Here is a 20,240-nt window from a genome sequence, read left to right on the forward strand (position 1 = left end):
GTCATAGCCCTGCTGGGAAGTGTAGTCAGACCCATTTCCGTGGTTAATATTTAATTTCACAGCCCCAAACGGAAGCTGCTAAACAGAGCAGCTCAGGGGTCCATCAGTACCAGGTGACGCACATGCAGGCGAGGCTGGACAGAGGCCCCTGGCCCTGTGAGTTCCACTGCCCTCCTGTGACCCCCCCCTTTCTCCCTTTGGTGGCCATGATAATCACCATACGTGGGCACCGCCTCTGTGAATCAAGGACCCTGAGCGGGCAAGAGTGGCTGCCCTCTTTATTTTTAAGGGTGAAGAAATTAAATGCATCTTATTTGCTTTGCTGCCCATCCCTTCAGACCTCAGGCAGGGAGAGCACGGAGCCCCTGTCTTCTCAGCCACAGTGGGGTTACTTCCCCCATTAGAGACGGTGGTGCAGAGCAAAAGAGAGGATCCACTTTCAAAACTGAAAGGTGCTGCCTGAATGACAGCGGTGGTAGTTTTCCTTTCCTGGCTCCATCCTCTGGCACCACCATCTGACCCTAGGAGGGTCCGAGAGGTGGTGCTGACCAGGGAGGCCCGTCCTCCTCTTAGAACACTTAAGTTCGGTCCCGCGTGGCGCGTGGTGGGAAGGCTGTCTGATGCGGATGGCAGGTGCCCGTGTCCCATGTCGGCAACTGGACGAGGAGGCCCAGCAGGCCCCACGGTGTGCGTCGGGCCCGCGAAACAGGGCTCGTTGTCTGTCTGGTCCCTCCCTGGTGGGCAGTGGCCGGCAAGGGCTCGGTCTGGTCTCCGTGCGCTTTTGGAGCCTGGCCCCCAGAGAACGGGCTCTGCAGCTTCGTGTGCGGTCCCAGGATGCCGGGGGCCTCCCCAGGCAGGTCCCTGCAGTTTTCCAGTGCAGGAATTAGGGGAGTGTGGAGTGTTGCCGGGGCATAAGAAATGCCCCGTGAGCTTAGAAAGCAGAGTTCAAAAAGGACTGTTGAGGTGACTCAGCGCTGCCTCGCAGGCCACCAGTAAGGCTGCCGAGGCAGCTCCACAGCGGCAGCGCCTGAGGGGAGGTGTCCTGGGGAGGCCTCTGGCCGGTGCTCGGGGCCCAGAATTCAGACTGATCTCCCGGGCCTGGTGCCCTGTGAAGCCACAAGTTCTGGATCATCTTGTCATCACTCGACCTGTTTATAAGCCTCTATTCAAAGTGGCTGTTAACAGGGCAGCCAACTGCATTTTTTAAAGTTCAAGGTATCCTTTCTTGTTTGTTCTGTCTTCAGGGCTAGGGAAGCTGGGCCTTTCCCCACAAAAGGATCTGCTTATTACCTGGTTGAGCTATTAGGGCAGGTAGCAAACAGAATTGTAAACATAACACAGGAGCACCAGCAGGATGCTCCAGCCCCCAGAGACACTCAGGATGTCTGGAAGGTGAAAACGGGGCAGTCAGCAAGCGTCTCTGGGATTCTAGAATGACGTCGTGTACTTGACCCGGAATGCTGTGTCCCCACCGCGTGCAGGGACCGGGGCCTAGGGTCAGAACAGCCACCCTCTGGCTGCTTCTAGCTCCTCCCCCTGAGAACAGGTGTGGCAGGGAGGAGAAATTGACTTGCTCTTTTGAAAACATCCCTTAGTCGGGCTGCTTCTTCCTCCCTCCCAAAGTTCTGAGACACCGCCCCCCCCCCCCACCCCGCCCTGGTGCCCAATGCTTTTACTTGGATGCCTTGCTTGCTTCCTCCTGGGCCCCCTGCTGAATGTCCAGGGGGCTGCCCTGACCCCAGAGCCCCGGGGCCCTGACGGCCGGTTTCACAGCTGCACGGTGTGCTTTAACTTCTCAGCCCCCCGGAGATCCTCCTTCAACTTCGAGTGCCTGCGCCGGCACAGCAGCCAGGAGGAGTTCCCGCCATCCCCCGCCTTCCTCCACCGCACGGCCCTGCCTCTGCACCTGATGCAGCAACAGGTGAGCCGGCACACCTGGCCCTGCCCCCAGGGCCGATGGGCACCCTGTCCCCCTTGGCTGCCAGCACTGGAGGGAAGGGGGACCCTTCACAAACACTCTGGTTCAGTCCTGTGACCACCTCGCCAAATAGAAACTATTGTGAACCCTGTCCTACGGACGAGCAAGCATCACAGAGGGAAGGTGACATCCCTGAGCTCACACAGGAGCTGAGTGGCCGAGCTGGCATTTGAGTCCCAGGCTGCCAGCTTCCAGAGCCGGGCTCTCAGCCTAGCTGCACACACCCTTCCTCGGCACTGAAGGCAAGGCCTGGGACAAGCCACACTGCAGGGAGTGGCGGCCGCTTGACTGACCCTGAACAATCGGTGCTGCCCTTGGCTCTGAGAGCTTGTCCCGTCATTTACGGAGCCCTCTGGGGGCCGGGCCCTGGGGTCACGAGGGTGTGTGAGCCTCCGACCTGCCTGCAAGGGGGGTGTAGTCCAGGGAGACCGGCCTGTCAGGGTGGCCGGACAGGAGGGAGCCCAGGGCCTGGAGGGCCTGCGGGGCTTTGCCTCCAGGACAAGGATATGGTACTTTGTCTTCCTGAAAAGAGCACATCAGAGCTGCTGTCCTCTTGTGTCCGTGTGTGTCTGGGTCAGGTGGGAGCACACACGGTATGGTATGCTTCTTACCCTGAGCGTCCATTTCAGAGTTTCTGTTCAGGTCTGCGAACCTTTTGCCTTTCTGTCTTCCTTTTTAAAAAAAAATGATTTATTTATTTGGCTGTGCTGGGTCATAGTTGCAGCATGCAGGATCTTAGTTGCGGCAGGCGGGATCTAGTTCCCTGACCAGGGATCGAACCCGGGCCCCCTGCGTTTGGAACGCAGAGTCTTAACCACTGGACCACCAACGAAGTCTGCTGCCTTCCATTTTTTATGTTGTTTTGTGTGCTGCTTTGTCGTGGACGGAGGACAAACCTCTAGAAGGCCCTGGCCGTCACATGCCACACACCGAGTAGGCATGGAGGTCTTTGTGGGCTTGTGCGTGACCGTGCCCTGTCCCCTGCTGCCCCGCCCTGCCTCCCCCAGGCGGTCCTGGCTTCCGACTTGGCCACAGGCCTGTGCTGTTCATAAACCCGGCCTCACCGTCCCCCTCTGCAGAGTGGGTGCCAGGGCAGACCTGCCATGGCGTCTCTGGAGGTGGAAGAAGCAGGCTTGTGCCTACCTGGTGCTTCTGAGCAGAGTGCTGGCCGCGGGATGAGTTGCCCTAAAGAGAACCAGCCTGTTTCCCTACGAGCGCTGGGCGCAGTCAGCTTGCCCTGAATGCACCTCCCTATTCAAACCCGGAGTGAACCGGGTGGCATGTTCATACCCCACAGCTTGTGCGTCTTCCCTGTTTCTTCATGCTTCTAAGCAATTTCACCAACAACTGATTCCTACCTGGGAAGAGTCACAGGAAATATATTATGCGTTTGGGGGAAAAGAAAACATGGTCTGCTAGAAAGCCAAGTTTTTACGGCCAATTCATTGAATTACTCAGTGTGCTGTGTCCTTCTGAAGCCCCTGTAAAACAGCGCCTCCAGCCTGGTCTGTTTTTTTTTGTTGTTGTTGTTGTTTTGTTTTTGCGGTACGCGGGCCTCTCGCTGTTGTGGCCTCTCCCGTTGCGGAGCACAGGCTCCGGACGTGCAGGCTCAGCGGCCATGGCTCACGGGCCCAGCCGCTCCGCGGCATGTGGGATCTTCCCGGACCGGGGCACGAACCCGCGTCCCCTGCGTCAGCAGGCGGACTCTCAACCACTGCGCCACCCGGGAAGCCCCAGCCTGGTCTGTTTTGAGGGGGCCCGAGGCCGGGACCTCTGAGGACCTCTGGTCTCCCCACTTCCTCTTTCTCCTCAGATCATGGCAGTCGCCGGCCTAGATTCCAGTAAAGCCCAGAAGTACTCGCCGAGCCACTCCACCAGGTCGTGGGCCACCCCGCCAGCGACCCCGTCGTACAGGGACTGGACGCCATGCTACACCCCACTGATCCAGGTCGAGCGGTCGGAGGCCCCGGACCAGGTCAACGGCAGCCTACCATCCCTGCACCGCAGCTCGTGGTACACGGACGAGCCCGGCGTCTCCTATCGGACGTTCACACCAGCCAGCCTGACCGTCCCCAGCAGCTTCCACAACAAAAACAGCGACAAGCAGAGGAGCGCAGACAGCTTGGTGGAGGCGGTGAGTGTGGCCGCGGAGGCTGCACGGGAGAGCGGAACTGGGGAGAACCGCGCGCAACAGGAACGGGTGGTGGTTCTGAGGGCAGGTGGGCTCCGGAGCCCAGATGCCTGGCTTCTGAACCTGGACACCGCCCACTTCTTAGCAGCCAGGATGGTACTTAAAGCATGAATATAAAAACAGCACCCCTGCCGCGTTTCATCAGCTAGCTGTACCTAGGATTGTGTGTGCTGTTCCTGCAGATACGACTAGCTTATACTGAAATATCTGTCCCCGGTGGGTTGCACTCTTGTTGGGCCACGTGCAGTGTTTGAGGTCCTTCAGATCTTCAAAGCCGTTCACTTTCCCTCTTAGTTACCACGTATGGGGGCTAGCAGACATGATTGGCTGAGTCCCCAGAGCACATCATACAGTCACTGCTTGAGGTGCTTTTTCTGTCCTTTTGCATTTGTGCCACTGATCCTCTTTCCTGTACAGGTTCTGATATCCGAAGGCTTAGGACGGTATGCGAGGGACCCAAAATTCGTGTCAGCGACAAAACACGAAATCGCTGATGCCTGTGACCTAACCATCGACGAGATGGAGAGTGCAGCCAGCAACCTGCTGAACGGGAACGTGCATCCCCGGGCCAATGGGGACGTGGGGCCCGTCTCACGCCGGCAGGACTACGAGCTCCAGGACTTCGGGCCCGGCTATAGCGACGAGGAGCCAGACCCCGGGAGGGATGAGGAGGACCTGGCGGATGAAATGATTTGCATCACCACCCTGTAGCCCCCAGGGAGCGGCCGACTGGCTCTGGCCTCAGGTGGGGCGCCGGAGGGCCAGGGGAAAAGTGCCTCGTAGTTAGGAAAATGTAGGCACCAGTGTGGAGTCCCTATTCAATTTAGACTTTTGTACAAGTGATGTCATGCCTCAAGGAAGCCATAAATCTGGTAGGGGACAGCCGCACCCACACGCTCAGCCCCAGCTGTGGGCAAGGGCAGGTCCAGCCCTCCTGGAGAGGACCAGCGAGGAGGGCGGACAAGCCCTGCCCGCTTGTCCAGAGCGCTGGCCCGCCACCCGCGGGCATGAGGGGAAGGTTTAAAGGTGATGACGATCACCTTACCTATGTCATTACCTCAGCCATCGGTCTAGCATATCAGACGTTCACTGGGCCCAGCGTATCCATTTTTAAACCTTTTCCCCCCAAAACACACTGCTTCCTGATTCCTGTTCGGCTCTTCTGAAATACAGTGTGTAAGTCAGGACCTACCTACCAGCCGTCATCCTGAGAGGGGAACGGGACCCTGTAAACGGGGTTTTCTGTGACGTGACGCCAGTTTACAGGAGAGAGCATCACTCTGACGGTTGGTTTCTGACCGTCAGGCAAAGGGCAACTGTAAACTGGAATAATAATGCACTCGCAACCAGGTAAACTTAGATACGCTAGTTTGTTTAAAAATTCTAGATTTACTGTATATGACTTGTAATATACTATAATTTGTATTTGTAAAGAGATGGTCTATATTTTGTAATTATTGTACCGTATTTGAAATGCAGCAATATCCATGGGTCCTAATAATTGTAGTTCCCCACTCAAATCTAGAAACTATTAGTATTTTTACTCGGGCTATACAGAAGTAGAAGAAATAGAGCCAATTCTCATCTATCCAGTGGAAATCTTCTGGGGGTAAAATTTTAAGTTCAAAAGAACTTGGCACTACAGAGATTTTTCTAAACTATTTTGAGTCACTATAAATCTGTCTTTACACAAGAGGTACTAGATGACTATTTGCAGTCTCTTTCGGGGCAGGGGTTCTATGATTTGATGTTGCACCTTCTGATCCACCATGGGTTGCAGCCGTCTTTTGTTTTGCTTTAGTAACTCTCCGATGAGCACACTGCAGCCTAGGTCGAGCTGGTTACTCTGACCCGGTGGCATTCATAGTTGTGGTTTTCTCAGCTGCCCCCACAGGACATTTCCGGCGCAGAAATAATCGCACAGGTGAATGAAGTCCTTCTGCTGTTGTCCCCTGGGGACTGGTAAGGCTGCTTGTCTTAGGAAAGAAATAAGGAGTGCTGGGGACAGAGGGGGCAAAGGATGATCTATAGGACTAGACGTCGGGCTCTGTACAAATCGTATTGTTGCCTTTTTACAAAACATTGCTGTACTGTGTGTTCTCTTTGAGGGCTTTTATATGCAACTGAATGAGGGCTGAAGTTTTCATTAGAACGCACTCACACTCCAATTGTACTTCTCGATGAAAACCCACTTTTGGATCATTAGACCCATCAAAGGCTTCCTTTTCTGTTCACAGAATTATGCCGACTTTGTCAAGTTACCTTGGCAGGGATTCCCTGCAGTCAAAAAGACTGGTAGCGATTTTTGGTTCAAAGTTTTAAAATATTACATAACCTGTTAATGTTTTTTTTTTGTTTTTTGTTTTTGTAAATAACACTTTGTTATGAAGACCTTACAAACCTCTTCTTAAGACATTCTTACTCCAGATCCAGGCAAAAACACTTCAAGGTTTGTAAATGACTATTTCCTGACGTAAATCCTTTTTTATTAAAATGCAAAATGATCTTCAGAATAAAGCTGTGTTAATAATTTTATTGTACTTGGGAGCCCTCCTCGCAAAGAGCTGGCGTTCGCCAGTGAGAGCTTCGGGAGGGGCAGGTGCTCTGTGAGGGCACTTCTGTAATTATGTAGATTTTTTTCTTATCCTCTTGGCGCCTTCTCCTTTTTCCTTATCCTCATGCCGATGGCAGCTTAAGTCCAGCTGCAGAGAGAGAGCACTGTTTCTCCTGAAGGGCTAACCCACTATCACCGTCATCTCAGACTCTGTGTCTCTCCACCGAGCGTTGGTCTTTCTTACCGTGTGGCTTGGCTTACCGTCATCAGTCCAAAACTGCCGTGACAGGACTGAGTTTTCTGGTATAGTCGGTGATCTTTTTCTAGTCGGCACTTAACTGGCATTTTTACAGGCTGCACCACTCCTAATATCTGTCTGCATTAAGCCTGCTTCGGCTGCTCATCTAACATTAAATTTTTCTTTGGAAGAAAAAATTGAAGTTGTAGGGCATGGTTTTTTTCTTTCAGGAATCTTTTAAGATTAAATGTCTCTCCTTTTTAGTTCCCCTCCCACTCCCTAAAAAAAGTCATGTTGTTGTGTCCCCAGGAATAGTACATTTAGTTTCTTTCATCTTGTGTTTTCCATAATATCACGAAACAGAAATGGCAGCAAGAACCTCGTTAAAATGGTCTCTGTGATTTCCATCCAGACGACCGGGCCACGCAGCACCTCCCAGCCTGATTCTGAGATGTTTCAGAATCAGCCAGTGGCTGGGAAGGGTGGGTTGTGAAGGCCCCAGAAGCTTCTCCAGTGCAGGATGGGCTTAACCTGCCTGATGAACTCACTTTACGGCTGATGCCACGCTTGTGAGAGAAACCAGAGCAGTTTATTCTGTGGTGTTTATGTTTTGCAGTCCTAAGTGTCTTTGCCCATTGCCTATTTTCCTGCAAAGGTTTTTACTGTTAGGCTGGGTGGTCAGTTTGTCCTGAAAACTGGTTAGCATCACACACAGAGTTCTAACTCCTTTACTAGCCTCCCCGACTCAAAGACAGACTCCAGCTATGGCCTTCATTTGTTGAAAAAAAGTTTTTACTTCTCTAAAATGATATTCCTTCCCTACTGGGGACCTAGGGGGGCAGGCGAGGAAGAGGAGCAGGCCTGGGGCCCTTGCTTCTAACCAGAGAACGAGAGCCAGAATGGCTGGGAGGGCGCCCTGTGGGGACAGTGGCAGGAGATGCGATGGGAGGCTGGGTCTCAAGACGGGGCCAGCGGAGAAGGGTGTGTGTTTTTTCTGGGTTTTAAGAGAAAGGCACCTAGGCATTTGATCTGATGGTAAGTCGTGCTGTGGAAATCTGAAATGACCTTTGGGCGGAGGAACACGGTTTGGCTGCAGAGAAGACTCTATTTGAATCTGTGGAAGTGGCTCCTGCGGCCTGCACAAGGGCCGCACGAGGCCGGACGTTAAGGCGCCAGAGTCCCACCTCCGGGACCTGCCCTTTCCTGGTCACCTGCGGGCAGGCTGCTCCTCTAGCTGTGTGCTCTGGCTCTTACTCTACCAGGAAGAACCCTGATGCAGCAGCTTAAACACTGGCTTCTTCGGAGGGGTCAGTGTTCTGACCACTAGGCACATTTGCAGCTTTCTGTTAGGCTTTTTCAACCATTTTTGGAAATGTACGTTTTTCCTTTTGGGGAGTACTGCAGGCTTTTTGCTAAGGGACTTAAACGACGTCTTCCTGGTTCTTCAGGAGGCTGAGCGCTGGCCGGTCTCCATGCCCCTCGGGCTGCCAGACTATGGCTCATCCTCCCCAATTCCAGTTTGCACTTTCCTCCCTTCTCTGGCTTCCTTGGCCAACAGTCCTCTCTTTCTGAGGTCGGAGCTTTCTTCGTGGTGGTGGACCCTTCAGGTTAGGACACGGGCCACTGGCTCCACCCTGCCCACGTGGCCACAGCACTCAGCTGTCAGGGCTCGAGGGAGGAACCACCTCAGATCAGAATATTCTGTCCTGGGTCTGAACTCCAATAGCAGTTTTCTGTTGGGTCCTGGATATACGCGACACTCACGCTCTCCTCCTTTGAAACGTGGCGGGGGGGGGGGGCAGTGTCATGTGATCGCATGGAAGGAGGCCCCGTAGCAAGGGCGGGAGAGGGGCCTGGGTGCCATCCACCGTACAGGCTCCCCTTACACACTTCGCTTTGCCCACTGACACACGCACACTAGCGCATCAGCCACTGTCTCAGAGGCCGAGGGCACCACAGTACGCAGATGTGACCGAACTGAATGGCCATCTCACCTGCCATACTGGCGCCAGAGGAGGTCAGCGCAGTCACACTCAGGCCTGGGACCCCCCGCACACCTGACGTGTCACTTCGTGGCCCTCAGAGCAGGGGGCTGGCACCTGCACTCCTACTGTTCCTTCGCCCCCGCAGGCAGCTTCAAGACCCAGAGGAGGCCTGTGGGCAGGTGGGGACCTCTCTAGGAGAAAGACATCTCTTGGCAGATGTAGAATTTTCTTTCTTGACCCTCCGTTGGAACCGAAAATAAAGCAAGATACAGGTAAGATGAAACAAGGTTTGCTTAAGGAATTTTAAAGGAAGGATGGTGTGATGGCTTTCTTCTTTCCACCCTTCTGGAAATCTTTCTCAGAAACGTTAAGTTGCAGCTGTTGGGCCTCCAAGGCACCTCAATCCACTGTGATCCAGGGTGAAGCCAGGAACGTTCCATTTTCCTCCCCTCCTGATTCTGGGTCCAGCACGACAGGTTTCCATACAGCACTTCCATTCTTTCTCGCCATAGACAGTGGCTTTTGGATATCGTCAGAAAAACCAATCCAAAATGCATTCAAGTTTTCATTAGCTTGTAGAGACAGGCTGGATAATGACAGTCTCAGTTCAAAGATAAGTTACGGGATTGCATTATTGAATTATAAGAAGTTTAAAGATCAGAGAGCTGTCTTAAATGTTACTTTGTATCTGTTTCCCCCGCCCCCACCCCCGCCCCGCAAACTCAAATCTTTGCCAATTTATTTTTCTTTCACTCAACTGCGTTTTTTTTTTTTTTTTACAGGATCAGGATCATAGTTTTACTTGACTGCTTTTTCCGTCAGTCTGGCTCCCGCCTGGTCTGTTGCCGTGGACGTCTGGAGAATGTGAATGAGCCGGCCGTGGCCACTGCTGAGCCCTCCATCTCCCTAGGCTGAGAGGGAGGCTTTGCATGGAGCGGGCCAGGGATGCAGGTTTGCTCTGGGTTTCTAGGTTTCCTGGCAACAGGAAAATCTTTAAAAATGCTAAACCCTGAAACCTATGGTAGTGAAAAGGCCCTGTAGACTCCTGAGTCCTGGAAAAAGTCCCAGAATTCCTCTCATCGGGCTGATGGTGTTAATAAGAACCAGAGCATCAGCGAGGTGGGCTGCAAGCCCCTCAGAGGTACCCAACTGAGCATCAGTTCCTGCCTCACTCTGGGAGTGAAATCAGGAAGCGGCAGAGAAAGGAGAACTCTGTTTCTCCCAGCAGGCAGCTTTCCCTCTGGACACTGGAGGCTTGTGCACACATCCCAGCTGAGCTCCACGCTCCCTAACTCCTGTGGGACCCTTGGCCTCCGCTGCAGCTTTCAGCCTGAGAGGGAGGATGCCCCGGCCTCTGTGCAAGCACCCTGCTCTTGGACGGGCTTGCCTCCAGAGGGAGCCTGGGAGAGAACCACTTTCCTCAAGTCCTATCAGGACCCAGGAACACAGCAGGACCCGGGGTTGGAGAGCACCGCGGAACACAAGACAAGGACCTGGCCAGAGTTACCCATTCTCCACCGGCCTCCCGTCCCCTTTGCTGTCCTACCAGGAGGCAGGGAGGAGGGGCCCCAGCCAGAATGCCGGCCTTCCCCAGAGGGCCCCCAGGGACATGCTGGGAAGAAAGAACCCGATTCACTGACCAACCCTGGTTTCATTTCTTAAATTATCCAATTCTTGGCCATCAAATTGTAACATTCTAGAGAGATCCAGGAAAGCACATTTGGTGCCAAGGGCTGTGCTGAGCCTTCTTACTCAGGGACAGCCTCAGCGCTGGGTGGCCAAGGTCCTGGGCTTGTAGACAGGGACAGCCTCGTCCCAGGGAGCTGGCCGCCCCTTGATGATGTCGGCTGCCTTCTCTGCGATCATGATGGTGGGGGCGTTTAGGTTGCCACTGACCACACTGGGCATGATGGAGGCGTCGACCACCCTGAGGTTTTCCACCCCGAGGACCCTGGTCTGCGGGTCCACCACTGCCATGGGGTCGGAGGGCTGGCCCATCTTGCAGGTGCACGATGGGTGGTAGGCGCTGTCTGCCTTTGCCCGCACAAAGGCGTCTATCTCCTTATCCGACTGGACGTGGCTTCCTGGCTGGAGCTCCTTCCCCCGGAACGGTGCCAGAGCTTTCTGTGCAAAAATTTCTCTGGTCAGCCTCACACACCGACGGAAGTCATCGATGTCAGTTTCTGTCAAGGAGAAGAAACAGGTTACATGCCTCCTCTTACCGTGCTGGCCTCGCTGGAAGATTCGCCACTGGGAGAGGCTCAAGAAGCTGCCCATGGGGACACGGTTCAGGGACATGGAGGTCCAAGCCACCAGGTCGCCTGTCACCTACCCATCAGCAGTTACAGTGCAACCAAGCAGAGTCCCACGAAGCCCAAACAGACAGCATCCTAGACGGACACAGCTTGCCCCGGAGGCCCTACATTTAAATCGGAGATCTGAATTTTCTTATCTATAAAATAGAGATAAGACTACACGTCCTGCCTCTGCCACAGCGTGAGTATTATTGGGCAAAACCTGCCCAGTGGGGACTGTGCAGTTTTGCTGTGCATAAAGAGGCAGGCCCAGGAGTGTAATTTGCTTTTATAAGATACTCACAGGAACAGTAAGAAAAAGGTTCTGTGAGCTATCTATACACAGCCAGATCTCCTTGCGTCTCTTGGTAGATTGTTCTGGAAGCTGCAAATCCTGCCTACTGTGCAAAATGGTGTGTCAGGGTTACTTCAAGTGACCGAGGGCACTACATAGCAACACGTGCACGTCTACAGCCCAGGATAATAGGGTGGCGGGGGGACAGAATGTGACTTGTGTCTCAAAAATGGGGTCCAGGGGTGAGATTCAGGGACAAATATGAACCCCATAAAGGCATTCATTCATGCAGTCAATCCGTCAACGACCCAACAAGCCCAGGTCTGGGAGGGACAAAGGTGGCTGAATTACCTGTTGACAAGTAGTTGGGTTGGATCACAGGGTGGTCATGGGGGTTGGCACTTCTCAGTTTGAGCCAGCCCACGCTCGTGCCCCGCATGGTCCCCACATGCACCTGGAAGAGCCCAGAGAGGCGGTGACCCCTGTTAACCCCCCAGCTTAGTCATTTAGAGAGGCCCCGGGTTTCCTGTGGTCCCTGGGACTCAACACCCAGAGTCAATTAAGAGCAGATACATTTTAAAATCTACCTGCATCTTACCAGCCCCACCCCCAACACACACAAAAGGCATCAAAACCACCTCAGTCCCTCTCTCCTGCTTCCTGGCTTTATACCTGATGCCTCATGTTCAGGGGCTGGCGGTCCCTGGGCAGAGCCGGCTTCATTGTCCATTTTTAGTACTCAGGACCCGGTGCAGCTGCCCCGAGCTGGGTGCGGGTGTGGCCTTGCTGTGCACCACGCAGTCTGCTTCACTCTACCTCTGGCTCCCCACCCCCCTTCCCTCCCCTCAGACACTCCGGGCAGCTGGAGAGCAGGGCACCGCCTTCTGGGCCGCCCACCCCGGAGGCCCTGCTGCAGTGGGGAGACGACCTGCTCACCTGGTAAGCCTCCTGCTGTGGGGGGACCCGCCCATGGTCGATCACCTGGGAAGGGAGGAAGTGGAACTGGATGTCCGGGTGGGGGACCCCAGGCTGGCTCCGGATGAACCCACCTGTTTCCAGATGGGCCGTGGCTCCATCCCCTGAGGATCAGAAGACGATGAGGCAGAGGAGCAAGTCCAGGCGTGGCAGGTGGGCCAGCCTCCTCTCTCCTGGGCACTTCCTCCTCCTCTTCCTGGCCTGTAGTCTAGTGCCTGGACCCAAGTCCTCAACTCTGTCCTCCTTCCCCGAGGTGGGCTCACCCAGCACCAGGGCTTTCGATATCAGCTCCATGCCAAGGGGCTTCAGCTTTGCCCCTTCCCCTGACTCCAACCCTGCCAACTGGACTGTGGGACCTGATGTCCTATGGGCATATCCCAAACCTACTGCAGCCCACCCTTCACACACAGGCCGTGATCCAGGTCAAGGCCCCCTTCCATCCAACCTCCCACTGTTGCAGGAAGGGGAACCCCTTCCAGGGCCCGAGAGTGGGCTCTTCTCTAATGCTCGGAAATGAACTGTCCGAGGAGGCACACGTGCTGACAAAGCAAAAGACTTTATTGGGAAGGGGCGCCCGGGCAGACAGCAGGAGGGTAAGGGAACCCAGGAGAACTGCTTTGCCACGTGGCTCACAGTCTCAGGTTTTATGGTGATGGGGTTAGTTTCCAGGTTGTCTCTGGCCAAGCATCTTGCTTGGCCCATGGTCTGACTCAGGGTCCTTCCTGGTGGCGTGCGCGTCTCTCAGCCAAGATGGATCCCAGCGCAAAGGATTCTGGGAGGCTGGTCGTCTCTGCCCTCTTTTGGCCCCTCCCAAATCCTCCCGGTTAGTTTTCACCAGCAGCACCATGTTCTTTTTCAGGACCTCCTGTTGTGAGACACCTCAGGCAAGAGGCTATCATCGCGCCTGGCCAAGGCGAGTGGTTTTGGTTAATGGTTCCCTAACAACTCGAGAGCCCACTCTCGGGCCCTGGAAGGGGTCTCCCTTCCTGCAACAGCTGGCGACTCTGGTGGAATCTCTTCTTTACCACGACTGACATCCTGACTGCTCAGGTACCAGCTCACCTACCGACGGACCAGACCCAGAGGCCACCACTGGGACCCTCTTGTCTCTGATCTCCTCCTGACGCAGATGACGGGCCAGAGTGCCCCGCCCAGGTAAGGAACAAGAGACGTCGCTGATGTCTTTGCCCTTCCCTTCCCTCTCCCCTTCCTCTTCTCAACCCCTCCTATCCCACCCTCCTTTCTTCTGGATGCAGGAGTCTGGTGGAAGGGCTTCAGTTATCTGAGCACCAGAGCCTGATCACCTCCGGTGGGCAGAGAACTTGAATTATCTGGTATCTAGTTTCTGGTAGGGCCGAGTTCCTGTCCTCCCTTCCTGGAAGCCCAGAGAAAAGTCCCGTAACACCTGGCAGGAGATGTCCGTAAGGCCACCCCTTTTGTCCGCCCCCCCCCCCCCGCCCCGTCCTTCCCCTCTTCTTTCAAACTGCCCTCCTTTCCTCCCTTTGAAATCTCTGAAGACCTGAGATAGTTCCATTTACTCTGTTCGTCAGTACTTGGAGCTGAAGTGCTCTGTCTCTAGGAGGTTTTCTGAGAGACTGCAACCTTGTATTTAAGGGGGTGTCTGATTAGGACAGCGGTGCCTGTGTGTGTTTCGTACTCTGTGTCCTGTGCTGTGATTTGTGATGGCCATTCTGCCTTATGAAATGGGAAACTCTGGTTCTGTTCCACTGCAGAGCCCTCTTGGGAGAATTCTGTCTGACTGGAAAGATTTTAGCTGTGAGCCTATGACTAAGAAAAAGATGATATTCTATTATAACACTGGGTGGCCAGAATATCCTTCAGACTCCAGAGAAAACTGGTTTAGGTGAAACTCTTGAAAATTCCAAACTGGTTCTTTTTGCATATACAGTTAGAAAAGGGAAGCTTGATAAAACGTCTTTTCAGAATTCTGACCCTGAGGGAACAACTCCTTCTGCGAGAACTTGCTTTTCTCGCCCTGTGCCTTGAGACCAGGGCTCTCAGGATCACTTATCTGATCTAGATCATCTCTAATTCCTGAGATCGAGGGGAAAAAAAACAATGTGGAAGGAAAGCTTTCTAAATTTTACTTATTCCAACCATTATTTATAAACTAGTGAGTTTTATAATACCTGATTCATAACTAACTAAGTTTAGAAAATGAAGCTTTGAGATCTCTGGTTGTGTTTGTCTGTATATCTGTGTGCGTTATATATATGTCCTTACCTTTGGATGTTATTACCAAAACTAATTTTTTAATGAGCTCTATTTAATTGGCTTAAGGGAAATTTAGTGCTTATATAAATTTTCAAAAATACAGAAGGTAACTGGTCAGAATTAATTTCAGGTTCATGTAAACTGGGAAATATTCAGTATTAAATTAATATCTGGTATTAAACTTAGTTTAAGTTTGTTAATTTAAATAGACATGTCTTTGTCATCCACATTAAGTATAATACCTTTATTGTACCTAGGTTTAATAGAAGTCAAATAAGATCTTATTATATCTGTTGTAACTTTGTCAGCAAGGAACATAACTTGGTGTGATGAAACTTTTTAAGTGAATTAAAATACAAGTGAGATCAGAGCTTTTGGGTGAACTTTTTAGGAATAATTATATTTTAGGAATGTCTACGTGAGAATAATCTCTCCAGATACTTGGAAATATACTTGAAATTTAGAGTTGTTCTAAATTAAGTGATGGAAGTTATTGAATAGCTAGGTGGTTCCCAAATAAAATAAGATACTGAGACATCAATTACTAAACAGAGAAACTAAATGTATTTAGGACTACTAATGAACATGTTTGGTGCCACCCTGAGATGTTCTCTATAAGAAAGCAAATGTTTTTAGAAATTTTCATTAGTATTTATGTTTACCAATCTACAGAATGCTAATGTAAAAGTTCATAACTGCTGGGACTTCCCTGGTGGTGTAGTGGTTAGGATGCCACGTTCCCAATGCAGGGGGCCCGGGTTCGATACCTGATCAGGGAACTAGATCCCACATGCATGCTGCAACTAAGAGTTCACATGCCACAACTAAGGAGCCCGCCTGCTGCAACTAAGACCCGATGCAACCAAAAAAAAAAAAAGTTCACAATTGCTTACCTCTTAGTTTTCACTAGAAATTAAGGTTTTTAAGAGTTGAGGGCTCTAGTTTAAACATGTAATTAAAGCTAATAGAAATAATAAAGGAAGCATTCCAGTGTACAGCAGGAAAGTAGGATGTGTATTTGCAGTGAAGAAGGTATGAGAATGGAATTGCGTTTTATTAAAGGAAAAGAAAGTGAGTCTGTCTTAGAGCTGGTTGTTTCTCAGTGGAGAAGAGAATGGGGGGCAGACTAATATGGATACAGAAAGTGATGGAGGGTTTGTGGATGGTCAGGATTGGCTAGGTATAGAGTACAGTTAATTAAGTGAATTTTGTTACTAAAAGCAGGCTGGTACAAGACTGGATCTGGTTTTCTCTCTTTAGTAAGAGGACAAAGTTTCCTTGGAATGCTGCTTTTGATAACAGATTGTGTGAGTTTCCGTGCCTTTAAGTGATCTGTATTTGCTTTTGAGATCTCTTGTAACTTTGGTTAAGGAATAAGCATTATCTCACAATGACCTATGATCTTATTTGACCAAGTGTTTTGAGACCTTTTGACAAACTTCCCAAATACCAAATTTTAATTAAAGTTCTTTTGACCTCCAGCTAACTTGGGGACACTTTAGAGGGTCTCTGAGGCATTTCAGAGAGAAATATTTAACTAGTAGTATTTGGTATGTTAAATTACATGGAGAGCATTATCACACTAGTGATAAACCTACTTAGAATATACTGGATGGATAAACAGTATTAATATACACATTCTAGAAATTATATAAAGTTTCTGAAATTTGGATATGTCCTGGTATTGTTATAATATTAGTTATCTTAAAATGTTGTATGTGACAGAAACTTGGTTAAGCTTCTTTGTTAACCTTGCCTTTTTAAGACTTTTCGTCATTCACAGGCAGTTAAACTGATGCTTTGCAAAACTGCTTCATCTTCAAGAAGATTCACAGAAAGGGCTTTAGACAAGTACAGGTTTCTGATAACTTTTAAATCATACTACTAAACTAGGTAAGACTTTTTTCTTTTGAGTAGCTATTTTATTTATGTCTTTTATTTATTTATTTGTTTGTGTATTTATTTATTTATTTTATTTTATTTTATTTTATTTTTGGCTGCACTGCGAGGCATGTGGGATCTTAGTTCCCCGACCAGGGATGGAACCCTTGGCGTCTGAACCACTGGACCGCAGGGGAAATCCCAGGTAAGATATTTTTAACAGTCTAATGGAAACTGTTAACAAAAAGGATTAGTTACATAGGATTGAGTAAACTGATGAACGTGGTTATAATTTTTATGGTTTCTGTCTGAAACACTACTAGCTTTTAATCTGTGTTTTCCAGCTATAAAGAAACCCCCTCAAACTAATTATGACTTGTAGCAATTTGGTAAATTGTACCTTTGTAAGCAGAATTGAAACACTTCTCTTTTCTTTCTACCTGATCCCTCCAGAGATCGCAAACTCTTAGGTTCCCAGCAGCTGTATAAGATAAATTAGTAAAGCCACCTCCTAACAGGTGCAGGAATCTCAGGTTATTTTGCGGACCTCAAAAAGGGAGGGATTCACCTAAATCTATAAGGCAAAATCTGTGACAGGCCCTTGGCGTGGCTTTCCTGGCCTTGGGAGGCCTTTTATCAAACTTAATTTGCAGACAAATTAATCTTGATTTGGAGATATCTGATAAAAATGAGGGTAATTTTAGGGAGAAAGAGACATTTCAGGGGATATCAAATTCTAATTCTGTTTATTGAGGTCTGTATTCACTAAGACTCACTTCTCAGATAGTTCCTTGCTGTTATGTTATATTGTTGCAAAGTTTAATTGAATTATTAAAAGGACACTCTAAATTTGTTTCTGAAGCTTAACTCAGTAATCTATCTTTGGATTAAGATCAGATGCTCCATGATCTGCAACCGGAAGGTTAACACCAGGCTATGGTCATTTAAATTTAAAGGCTCCCTTATGTTGGGGAAATTAAACTGTACTAGGGATAACCAGCCTAGTAACACTAGGAAATTGGGCTGGGTGCCTTGTGGACAATGCCAATATATAATGTCCCTTCAAGATAAGAACTGGTATACAACAGACTAAGTCAGATGAACTGGGATATACTGGGCTGCACCTAATGGAAGTTCTTGACTTAAATTTTTACATATGACCTTACTAATACTGCTAGCTATATTATTTTTTATATCGTCTGTTTTACAAAATTGTTGTTTCTTGCATTACCAAATGTGTGACTGAGCCTCTGATGAAATGATGATATATAGTTACATGAGATCAATGATTGTTATAGTGTAACTCCAGATATGGGAAGAAGCATATCAGCATCGTCCCTCCTAGATTTAATCTAACTAGGAAGTATTTTACCAAAAAACTACCTCCCTCATTCAAATAACATTTTCTACACTAGTATCAGACCAAAAAGGCCTAATCAAACTATATTTTCTCTCCTTCCTCTTTACCCTCACCCTAAGCATAGTTCTATTTAATTACCGTGAGTAACCTCTATAATAACTACACCACCAATAGGCAATGACCAACCAGTGACAGTTACTAATCAAGCACCATAACTATACAACGCCACAATTCCTATAGCCTCTTCACTAAAAAATCCAGAATCACCTGTATTATAAATCACTCAATCCTCTAGCCTGTTAAACTTGAAATACAATCTCCACTTCCTCATCTTTTAAAACATAAAATACCATTGAAAATTATATTATCAACCCTGAAAGAAATATACCTAAAACAGTCTTCTTAGAAACTCAAACCTCAGGATACTGCTCAGTAGCTGTAGCTGTCGTATAACCAAACACTACCAACATCCCCCCTAAATAAATCAAAAATACTATTAAACCCAAAAATGAGCCACCAAAATTCAACACAATCCCACAACCAACCAACACCACCACCCACAATCAACCCAAGTCCACCATAAATAGGCAAAGGTTTTGAAGAAAACCCCACCAAACTAATTACAAAAAATAGTACTTAAAATAAATACAGTGTATGTTATCATTATTCTTACATGGCCAATGACGTGAAAAATCATCCTTGTTATTCAACTATAAGAACACTAATGACCAACATCCGAAAATCACACCCATTAATAAAAATTATTAACAGTGCATTTATTGATCTTCCAGCCCCATCAAACATTTCATCATGATGAGATCTCGGTTCCATTTGTTTAGTATTACAAATCTTAACGGGCTTATTCCTAGCAACACATTACACATCAGACATAATAACGCTTTCTCATCAGTAACACACATCTGCCGAGATGTAAACTATGGGTGAGTTATCCGATACCTACATGCAAATGAAGCATCCATATTTTTTATTTGCCTATTTATTCACATAGGACGAGGCTTCTATTATGGATCCTATACTTTTTTAGAAACATGAAACACTGGAATCATCTTATTATTTACAGTCATGGCCACAGTATTTATAGGCTATGTCTTACCTTGAGAACAAATACTCTGAGGGGCAACAGTTATCTCCTCTCAGCAATTCCATATATCGGCACAAGCCTTGTCAAATGAATCTGAGGTGGCTTTTCAGTAGATAAAGCAACTCTTACACGCTTCTTTGCTTTCCATTTTATTCTCCCATTCATTATTACAGCACTAACAGCTGTCCCCTTACTATTCCTTCACGAAACAGGATCTAATAGCCCCACAGGAATCTCATCTGACGTAACAAAATTCCATTTCACCCCTACGATACAATCCAAGACATCTAGGTGCCTCATTACTACTTCTAGTACTAATAATGTTAGTGGTATTTTCACCCGATTTATTAAGAGACCCTGATAACTACACCCCAGCAAACCCTCTCAAAACACCACCCATATCAAGCCAGACTGGTACTTCCTATTTGCATATGCAGTCCTGCGATCAATCCCCAATAAACTAGGAGGAGTACTGGCCCTAATCTTTTCAGTCTTAATTCTACCACTCATCCCAATGCTCCGTACATCTAGACAACGAAGCATAACATTTTGACCTCTAAAGCATAACATTTCGGTCTCTCAGCCGATACCTATTTTGAGTACTAGTAGCAGACCTATTAAAACTACCATGAATTGGAGGACAACCCGTGGAATACCCCTTCATTACTATCGGACAACTAGCATCTATTTTATATTTCTTTTTAATTTGGGTACTAATGTCAGTAACTAGCATCACTGAAAATAATCTCCTGAAATGAAGAGTGTTTGTAGTATATCTATTACCCTGGTCTTGTAAACCAGAAAAGGAGAATAACATTCTCTCCCTAAGACTCAAGGAAGAGGCTCCAGATCCACCATCAGCACCCAAAACTGAAATTCCACTTAAACCATTCCCTGAAACTTTGTTACGGGACATTTACAAGATTATTAAGTACCATGTCAGTATTAAAATAACCTCTTTTTACCACAAACTACTATGTACTTCGTGCATATATGCACTACCACATTACTATGTACCTATTACCATATCGTACATAATGCATTATATGTATAATGTGCATTATTTACCCCACGCCTACAAGCATGTACATTATCTTACTGACAATACACAGTACATTATATGTACAATCGTACATTAATTATTTACCCCAC

At 48.9% G+C, this 20,240-nt stretch overlaps 2 protein-coding genes, 1 long non-coding RNA gene and 1 other non-coding gene across 5 annotated transcripts in view; 2 read left to right on the top strand and 2 right to left on the bottom strand.

Annotated features, from left to right (window-relative positions):
• The window catches only part of CACNA1D (calcium voltage-gated channel subunit alpha1 D), a 323,373-nt gene extending 313,427 nt beyond the window's left edge, over positions 1-9,946 (top strand). The window contains exons 44-46 of the mRNA XM_029243849.1: positions 1,800-1,921; positions 3,792-4,112; positions 4,587-9,946. Coding sequence (XP_029099682.1) covers positions 1,800-1,921; positions 3,792-4,112; positions 4,587-4,880 — 737 coding nt within the window. The 3' untranslated portion in view covers positions 4,881-9,946. The remainder of the gene's footprint in view (positions 1-1,799; positions 1,922-3,791; positions 4,113-4,586) is intronic.
• On the bottom strand, positions 2,738-2,810 carry TRNAW-CCA. Its single transcript has one exon. It is a non-coding gene; the product is annotated as a tRNA-Trp (tRNA).
• CHDH (choline dehydrogenase) overlaps positions 9,676-20,240 on the bottom strand; it is a 66,007-nt gene continuing 55,442 nt past the window's right edge. The window contains exons 6-8 of the mRNA XM_029243851.1: positions 12,472-12,614; positions 11,887-11,989; positions 9,676-11,129 (exon numbers count right to left, since the gene is read on the bottom strand). Of these exons, the coding sequence (XP_029099684.1) occupies positions 10,711-11,129; positions 11,887-11,989; positions 12,472-12,614 (665 nt within the window). The 3' untranslated portion in view covers positions 9,676-10,710. The remainder of the gene's footprint in view (positions 11,130-11,886; positions 11,990-12,471; positions 12,615-20,240) is intronic.
• On the top strand, positions 11,150-20,209 carry LOC114907833. 2 transcript variants are annotated; one of them, XR_003796790.1, is made up of 4 exons: positions 11,150-11,442; positions 12,385-12,474; positions 12,595-13,665; positions 16,529-20,209. It is a non-coding gene; the product is annotated as an uncharacterized LOC114907833 (long non-coding RNA). The 2 variants fall into 2 exon arrangements; XR_003796789.1 differs by having other exon boundaries at positions 12,385-13,665.

This window comes from Monodon monoceros, unplaced genomic scaffold (assembly GCF_005190385.1).
Source record: "Monodon monoceros isolate NGI ecotype Baffin Bay Population unplaced genomic scaffold, NGI_Narwhal_1 Super_Scaffold_3, whole genome shotgun sequence".
NCBI classification, from domain to species: domain Eukaryota; kingdom Metazoa; phylum Chordata; class Mammalia; order Artiodactyla; family Monodontidae; genus Monodon; species Monodon monoceros.